Here is a 9,642-nt window from a genome sequence, read left to right on the forward strand (position 1 = left end):
TTTTGAGAGATGTTTGCTATAGAGCACATGCGCTTGCCAGAAAGACAGAGAGAGATAGAGAGATAGAAAGTGAGAAATCACCCCCTCCCCAGGGGGGATGGCCACGCCACAATCATTTCTCCTCCATTCTCCTCTCAGGATCTTGGGCACGCACACACACGCGCTCGGCATGAGTTTAAGCCACTGGACCCGGGACTTGAACCACAGTTGACTACATGGGAGTCCAGTGACATAGCCATTACGCCAACTGCTGGTCCCGGTCTAATCCTCCTTTCTGATAAAGGTAAATATCAACACATTTGCCTGATTAATGACCCTGTTTCTGAGGACATACTGATGTGCTCTAGCGAAGATACCACATCTTGCATAGCAGCTATGTGCCATTTATGTACTGCCTAGTAACAAATCATAATGGCGGCTTAAAATCATAACAATAATTGATTTCATGTATTTTGCTCCTATTCTGGAAATCAGGTGGATTCAGCTGGGAAATTCTCATTCTGAGCATCTCACATGATTCGGTTAGTTAGTGGCTGGGACCAGGATCTTCACAAAGGCTTGTCTACTAATGTGTCTGAACCTGAGCTAGGAAGATTCACGAGGGGCTGAAACATCTAGGTTCCCATGGGCATGTCTCAATTTACCTTCTCCCTCGCTCTCTCTGTCTCTCTCCGTCTCTCTCTGTCTCTCTCCCTCCCTCCCTTTCCTCCAAGTGGGCTCTCTATCCAGTGGCTTCAGGGTATCCAGGCATTTAACAAGGCGTTGCCTCCAGAATGAGTGTCCCAGGAGAAACCAGCATGGCCTTTTCTAAACTAACCTTGCAAACCACACAGCATCACTTCTGTCACATTTTGTTCATCAAAGTAGTCACAAATGTCCACCCAAATTCAAAGACGGGATCTAGATAGCATGTTTTTTTTTTTTTTTTTTTTTTTTTGCTATAGGGTGCATGCGCTCGCCAGACAGAGAGAGACAGAGAGACAGAAAGCGAGAAATCACCCCCCAGGGGGGATAGCCACGCTGCAATCCCTTCTCCTCTATTCTCCTCTCGGGATCTTGGGCACACACACACATGCACCTGGCGTGAGTTTTAAGCCACCAGGTCTGGGACGCGAACCGCGGTCGACTACATGGGAGTCCAGTGACATAGCCATTACACTAACTGCTGGTCCCTAGATAGCACTTCTTAATAGAGTGTCGAAGATTTTGCAGCTAGGTCTTGGAAACACTGCACACTGCAAGTGGGGCTACTAATTTGTTAAGTTCGAGATACTTGCTTTCATCCATCAGAATTCATCTGGCTTTTGCGGGGACCAGACTCATGAGCTGAATGAGGATATGATGGGGACTGCCACCCCAGCAGTACTGTTTTTATTTTCCATGCTGGCTAGAGAGGAGGACTGGGACCATCTCAGAGGCTTACTGTTGGCCTGCTCCCACAATGACAGTTTTTCCCCATAGGCCAAGGAACCAATGTGGGGTTTTGCCAGCTACCACATATGCCCATTTCAGTTATACCTGGCTAACCCCAGGAGGGAGAAAGCCTTAGGCAAGGCAGCTGTATTCGTCTGAGGATAAGTCTTTAAAAAAGACTTCGATGAGAGCTGTTGGCCACCAATATTTCAAGCAGATGGGGAAGTGGGTGTGTCTGCTTTGAATTGGGGAGGAAGTATCTGGGTGGCACACCACAGCATCCACTACACTGAGTAGCCATCAGATTCTTTAATGAAAATCTATGGTTAAAATATTAAGGATTTAGAGCCAGCAGGTGTCATGGTGGTTAAGGTGTTGGACTTCCACATGGCCAACCATGGTTCAGGTCCCAGATCTAGCAGCTTGCTTTCTCACTTTCTCTCTCTTTCTTTCTCTCTCTGCTGAGAGCATATGCCCTATAGCAAATTTAGAATACTAATAATAAAATTAAATAAAACTTTTTTTCTTTAGTAGAGGTTTTTGCTTTAGGGTGCATGTGCTCACCAAAGAGAGACAGAGATTGTGAGAGGGAAAGTGAGAAATAACCACCAGCACCACCACCCCACCATGGGGATGGCCACACTGTAATCTCCTCCATTCTACTCCCAGGATCTTGGACACGTACACAAAAATCCCCAGTGTGAGTTTCAAGCCACCAGGTCCGGGACTTGAACTGCAGTCAGCCATATGGGAGTCCAGTGAAAAAAGGAAAGAATGCCATTCACTTTCTTTTTTAAGATTGGGTAAAGAACTATCAGCCAACCTTTGCTTTATGTGCACTCCATTCCAAAGGAGGAAATCACCCCTTTCCTTCTTTTCCTCTTTCGGAGCACTTGTCTTGGCTTCTAAACGTAATTCCCACTGCAAATGTCAATGTTGTATATTATATATTCCTGAGAAGGTAAAACTGGGCAATGATTAGATCTACATTAAATAATCCCACTTTTAAGATGAGCAGACTGAATTTTCTAAACTTACTTTTTAATTAAGAAAGCATCTTCGCCCGCTGGTATTTTTTGGAAAAATATAAGAAGCAAACGCCAAATTAAGCATCTCAGCAGTCAAGAAGGGATCAGGTTATGAACAAATGACAAAACAGAAATGTTCAAAAATGGCCTATAATTTAGAATAACTTTACTTAACAAATGAATGTTTTTAACCCAAGGCCTAGTGCAATGTATGATGATTTTTTTAATGTTTTATTGAACTCAATTTTTATGTATGCTAATATTATTTCATTTTGACACATTTTGAGCAATACAGTTCAAAAAAAGAAGAATTTTTCAAAAAGAATCCAAAGATAAATAATAAAATAATCTCCCTCTCATCCTCAATCTAATCTATTTTTGTCCAACAAAATACCGACATTCTGAGTTTCTTGTATATCCTGCCAGATCGTCTTTACACATATTCAAGTGTAAATCTGTATTCGCAAAAGGTAACTTCACAAAAGGCAGCATATTTTACACACAGTTTTCTGCACCTTGTTTTTTCACTTAGCAAAATTAATTGGTTTTGGTTCATGAGAAACCATAAGGCTTTTAGAGGGGTTTTGTTTTGTTTTGATTTTGCAGCAAAGCATCATTACTTAAGAATTTTTGATAATCATAGTATCATCACATATATGCCCAAGATAATAACTGTACGTTATTTATAATTTACAGATTTGATTCTGCTTTACATGTTCTACCCCAATGGCAAGGCCCTACCACAAAAGTAAGTGATTTATTCCCATTGAACATTAATTCATAGATCACTGCAAGCAATGCAGTCCCTAAATTAGGGTTTGTGGTTTTTTTAGAGAGGTTTTTGCTATAGGGCACGTGCGCTCTCAAGAAAGACAGAGAGAGACAGAGAGACAGAAAGCGAGAAATCACCCCCCAGGGGGCATGGCCATGCCACAATCCCTTCTCCTCCATTTTCCTCTCGGGATCTTGGGCATGCACGCACATGTGCTCGGCATGAGTTTAAGCCACTGGACCCAGGACTTGAACCACAGTTGACTACATGGGAGTCCAGCGACATAGCCATTACGCTGACTGCTGGTCTGTGCAGTCTCCATATTAGACCCAAAAGTGATATCCTTTTCTACCACCCTTGCTTGTGCATCCATGTGACTATAGGTAGAACAACGCATGGAAATACACCTACAGTTAGAGTTTAAGTCTGCTCATGAATGAAATAAATGCCCAGGGGAATGGTCAACAACCCTAACTTGCCCTTCTTCACAAGAGGCCCAAACTCCTAATCAGGCAAATATTAATAGATTACACCAGAGTCACCAGTGCCTACTGACAACCTCTTCATTTGCAAAGTCAAAGCTGCTTGCCAGACTGGCTTCAAGGTGTGTGGCCTGTACAGTCACATTCAGAAAGGTTCCTCATCTGTTTGATTGCTCTGTTGTCACCATCTTGAAGGATCTCAATAATTTTTTGTTGGATTTTTAGTTTGCTATAGGGCGTGTGCACTTACTGGAGAAAGACAGAGAGCGGAAAGAGCGAGAAATCATCCCCAAAGAGGGATGGCCCCACCACAAGCCCTTTTCCTCCAATTCTCTCAGGATTCTGGGCACGCAAGCATATGTGCCCCATGTGATTTCAAAGCCACCGTGTCCGGAACTCGAACCGCAGAGTCAGCCATGTGGGATCCCACCTCCTCAACTTCCATGCCACTTGCTGGTCCCAGAAAGATCTCAATCATTTCTTAACAAGATAGCCCTCTCTTTTTATCTTGCATTGGACTCTGAAAATTACATCTTCTGCCCCTTCTGAAAATACATGCTAAGAGGGAGGACCCAGTAGGGAAAACGAATGTCTCCAGAAGTAAGGGAAAACACACATTACAAAGCGTGCCTGACTTAAGTATTATTTTCTCCACGAGAGAGCTTCTTTGGGCTGTCTCTTAAATCCCTACAAAAGGTTAGTTACCTAATCCATAAGAACCACTATCATTTTCAGAAAAGACTACTTGTTCCAAAGAGGAGCAAGTAATTGGTTTCCATGTTCAGCTTCATTCTTACTTTTTTCTTCCGTTTCTGTCAATGATGAATGACTTGTCGAAGAGTAAAAACTATTTTAAATTTAATTACAGAGACATCAAAGGCCATAAAGATCAGTTTACTGATTAAATTCCCTCTGGGAGCCAGCAGGTGGCATGGCAGTTGAAGCGCTGGACTTCTGTGTGGCAGACAGCAAATCGAGCCTCAGACCAGCAGCTTGAAAATCATGCCGGGCGCATGTGCAAGCATGCCCAAAAAAGAAGGGATTGTGTCATGACCATCCCCTTTGGGGGGTGATTTTTCACTTTCTCTCTCACTGTCTCTCTCTGTCTCTTTCAGGAAAGCACACATTCCCTATGGGGGGGAAAGAACTCCCTCTGCCTCTGTGGATAATAATTAGTTCATCAAACACTAAGTCTTCTTTCAGTGGACTATGATACATCATTGACACAGGTAACTTCATTTTCAGAGAATTCATGTAAGTGACATACACACCAGCAGATCCCCTCCAGACCATAAGTCCCAGGCAGAGCTCCAGAGGTATTCAACTTGAGATGGTTAATTTTATGTGTTAACTTTACTGGGCCATGATGATCCCAGATATTTGGGCAAACATTATTCTAGGTGTTTGGGGATGAGTTGAACACTAAAGTCGGTAGAATCCATAATGTGAGTGTGCCTTATCTAATCCACTGAAGGCCTGAATGGAACAAAAAACTAACGTCAACTGAGGTGCACTGGTTAGAAGCCATGTCAGGAGGAAAATAATGCTTAGACTCATTTCCAGCCCAAGGGCAAAGGTCAAGTGATGACTGCTTGTCCTGCATCCTCATGGGCAAAACTGAGACCTTGCAGAGTGACCTGGAAATAAGAGAAATGGCTCTCATGATCCGGCAGTCTAAGGAAGAAGGAATGGTTTGAGAATCCTCGTGACAGCAATGTAAGAAGAAAAATAATCCTCCACTCTAAGTTGAAAACTTTCATCCGGGGACAAAAGTAGAATATATAGATACAATTTGTTAGAATTTGCAAGTCTGCAACCCCAAATGCCAATGTTTGATATTAAGTATTGTCCTCCATGCATATATTAAATCTAGAATTCACAAGGCAATATTTCTTAGTGCTGATGAAGTATTTATAGAGTAGCTGGGAAGTTTTTTCTTTCATTTTTATTATAAAAGCAATATAAGTTCGTGGTAAGAAAGTCAAACAGGACAGAAGAAAATAAACTGAAATGTAAAAGTCTGAGGCTTGTACCAACCACTATGTCAACTCCCCAAAGGCTAGTGCTTTTTCTTAATAGATTTTGTTTTATTCCAGAGCTTTCCATGTGATCATATGAAAATGCTATTTGTTTACTGATGTTCTTAGACAAATGGGACCATATTTGTCATTATTGTTTTGCAACTTCTTTTTTCAGTATGTAATACATATTGAGTATCATTTTGCATCCTCCTTTTGTGTTTGTGTTTTTGTTTTGTTTTTAGGTTTTTGCCATAAGACATGTGCAAAAAAGACAGAGAAAGGGAGAGAGACAGAGAGAGAGAACAGGAGAAATCACTCCCCCGGGGGGATAGCCACATCACAATCCCTTCTCCATTCTTCTCTCAGGATTTTGGGCATGCACACACAAGGACCCAGCATGATTTTCCAGCCAATAGGTCTGAGGTTTGAACCATGGTCAGCTATGTGGAAATCCAGTGCCTTAACCTCCACACTACTTGCTGGTCCTCACATTCTTTTAATAGCTGTGATATTCCACTATTAGAGATACATGGGAAAATGTTTGTTTCTTCCTCTCATAAGAAAGAAAGGGACAGTTAACCTTGACAGGATCACACACACCACATCCCTGTCTTCTCCTCTCCCAGACTTCCAGCCAGCCGGGATCGCAGGCACACTGATCATGTTCAGGTTGACCCAAGAGCTCAACCAGGGCCTTCCCGTATGGCTCCAGTATCATGCCGCAGTGCCCTACTGCCTAGGCCAAAACATTGTAACTGAATATGTAGAAGAAATGTCCAAGACAAATGATAGTTCACACCATGATATGATGAACAAACATCTTTATCCACAAGCTCCCCACTAGAACATACATTTTATGGTGACCAGCAGTTAGCGTAATGGCAATGTCACTGGACTCCCATGTAGTCGACAGCAGTTCAAGTCCCGGACTGGTGGCTTAAATTCACGCCAGGCGCATGTGCATGCGTGCCCAAGATCCTGAGAGGAGAATGGAGAAGGGATTGCAGCATGGCCACTCCCCACTGGGGAGGGGGGGAGGAGTGATTTTTCACTTTCTACCTCTCTGTCTCTCTCTGTCTTTCCGGTGAGTGCACACGCCCTATAGCAAAAACCTCTCAAAAAAAATAGAAAAGAAAAAGGAATATACATTTTATGGTGCCAGGCACTTTGCTGCTTTCTTTACTGATGAACTCCCAGCAATTGGTACAGTGTCTGACACAGTGAATGCTTAATAACATTCACTAGGTGAATATGTCTTCACATGGATCTGTATCTACCCAGGTATTTAAAATCTCTGCATATATTGGCCCATATATCACCCTCCAGCATACTTGCTTCACTGCATAACCCTATGTGTAGTTTCTTTTTTGTTTCATTTTGTTTTGATCATCTGGGGACTTTATCTTGAGAAATGAGTACAGTAAAACAGTGGATGTGTGTGTATTAGTTTGCTATTGCCACTATAACACGCTGCCACAAATTGAGTGGCTTAAAATGGATAATACAAGTTCATTATCCTCCGGTTCTGGAGGTCAGAAGTCCACGCTGGGTCAACAGGGCTGCTATCCTGAAGCCTCCAGGAGAGAATCCATTTCTTTGCTTTTTCTGCTTCTTCAGGCCATATCCCTTGGCTCATGGGCCCTTCCACATCACCCCCACCTCATCTTTCTTGTCACACCTCCTCTGAATCTGACTTTCCTTCCTTCCTCTCTCCCTTATAAACCCCCTTGGGCTATACTGAGCCACCCAGACTAACCCAAAATAATCTCCCCCATTCAAGATCCTTAGCCATAGCTACAAAGTCTCTTTTGAAATGTAAGATAACATATCTCACAGGTTCTGGGGATTCAGACATGGACACCTTCAGGGACCATTACTTTATCACAGCTTGGGAATCTGATTTGAATTTCAGCTTGTCATTTCAACATGCACTTCTGAAATACGTGCTGAGTCTCTGCTTACACATCCTGAGCTAATCTAAGAACTGCACTGACTAGCTCCGTGGCCTTGCCCAAGTTACACAACCCCCTGAACTTTCATGGTGACAGTTACAGAACTGCCACGATTACTGTCTGTCTTACAGGAAAGGCCATATGTAAACTGTCTAAAGACGTCCCTTTGCACTGAACCCACATTCAACAATCTTTGAATCCTACTTTTATCTCAATACAATGAAGCAAAATACCGGATTAAACAGTAACAAGGTAGAGAAAACAGATCTTGTAACTACTGGATGAATGTAAATCGATTCCGGCTTTCCAGAGGGCAATATGGCCGTGTAAATGTAATGAAAAGCCTCATAAGTGTTTGTTTTCTTTATCCCAGTAATTACCCAATTCTAGAAGTGTATCTTAAGGGCATGGTTGAATTTATGCACAAAGCTTTTCAGTAAAATATTATTTATAATACTGGAGGGAAAAAATGGAAACAATATAAATCTCTACTAATAAGGGATTAGATAAATAAGCACAATATCCACATTACAGAAGTCTCATCAGTCACATAAAAAGACTTTGTAAAAGAATATTAAATATCACGTTCAGAGGCTTGCCAAATGTTAGTGACAAAATCAGGGTGAAATCAGAGCTCTTTATCATTTCACACCAGAACTCTGTGTAGCGGGTGTGTGTGCATGAAGTGTGTGTAGAGGAGAAATAATCTAAAATCTTTGTCAAGTATCCTCAACGTTGCTGAATCATTGGGTTGGGATTTTTTTTTTGTTTTTGTGGGGCATAGCTGAGGGAGGGGTTACTGGGTAAGTCAAGCAGGCATTTCCCAGGAGGATACTCTGGGGACACTTATCAGGGTTTTCGAAATAACAACTATGAAGTTGGTTTACATTCTGGAACCACATATGTATGTATGCTTTAGACCAAAATTCAAGCTGACCAGTCTGATTGGTTGTCTAGCCTTCAGTTCATCCAGGTTTGAGGTCAGTGTGATCACTTATATGATGACCCTGTTTAAACCATTTAACACAATCTAAACAAGACGGTGTTAAAACATGTTATCATGAAATGGTTTTTGCGATATTTCAGTGGTTATTTCTGGATAATGGAGGACTAAGTGACTTTTATGTATTGCTTACTTCTATTTTCTAATAATAAACGTTGGGAGGAAAAGGAATTTCGACATAGGACAATTTCTCCACTTTAACAGGTTTGGGGTTTTTCCCTAGTTGTGGAACAAATACTGCCCAAGATGTCCCCCTAGTGGAAATCGGAAGCGGCTGCTGAGCGCTCACTCAGGTGCGACTTTTTAATGTAACTTATTGGAAGAGCATTGGAGACCCTCGGAGGCAAACAAGAACCTGCAATTCTGCCACTCTGTTCATTCAAAATGTCGAAAAAGTGAAGACCGAACAGGCGTTAATCGTCTAGAAAACAGGCGATAATAATTCTAGGCCCACTCGGAATATTGGTAATTCACTTTTTCGATTGCCTTTGTTACGGGATTAAGGTCGCCCGGCTCAGTTTCCCTTTCCTGGCTTTTTATTAGCTTGTGTCCTCGGTCTAAAGTACCAGGGGATGGAGAATCACGGAACTCTCTGGGATGGTCGAGCTCGGAGTCTGAAAGAGACTCCTCGGGTCGGGGACGCTAGCAACTCGGGATGGCTCTACGAATCTTCGGCTCCACTCGGTTTCTTTCGGCCAGCGTTTTTCCTCTCGTGCTCGGTTCTCTTCGGTTTCCTTCGGGCGACTCTCGTCTCGGCCTCGGTTCTCCTCGCCCGCGTTCGGCCTACGTTCGTCTCGGCCTCGGCTCTTCTCGCCTGCGTTCGGCCGATGTTCGTTTCGGACTCGGCTCTCTTCGGCTACTTTCGGCCGCGGCCCCGGAAGGGCGCCCATGGAGCCGGGGCTGTCGGCCCGACGCACTGCCATGGCGCCGCTGCTGGAGGACGAGACGCCGGTGGGGCTGGAACTGCTCGA

The 9,642-nt window shown here is 43.1% G+C and overlaps 1 protein-coding gene across 1 annotated transcript in view; it reads left to right on the top strand.

The window, feature by feature from the left end:
- The first annotated feature begins 9,592 nt into the window (after window positions 1-9,592).
- Window positions 9,593-9,642, top strand: part of ERCC4 (ERCC excision repair 4, endonuclease catalytic subunit) — a 38,662-nt gene continuing 38,612 nt past the window's right edge. Inside the window, exon 1 of the mRNA XM_006146600.2 lies at window positions 9,593-9,622. Coding sequence (XP_006146662.1) covers window positions 9,593-9,622 — 30 coding nt within the window. The remainder of the gene's footprint in view (window positions 9,623-9,642) is intronic.

Source organism: Tupaia chinensis, unplaced genomic scaffold (assembly GCF_000334495.1).
Source record: "Tupaia chinensis unplaced genomic scaffold, TupChi_1.0 Scaffold000182_1, whole genome shotgun sequence".
Taxonomy (NCBI): Eukaryota; Metazoa; Chordata; class Mammalia; order Scandentia; family Tupaiidae; genus Tupaia; species Tupaia belangeri.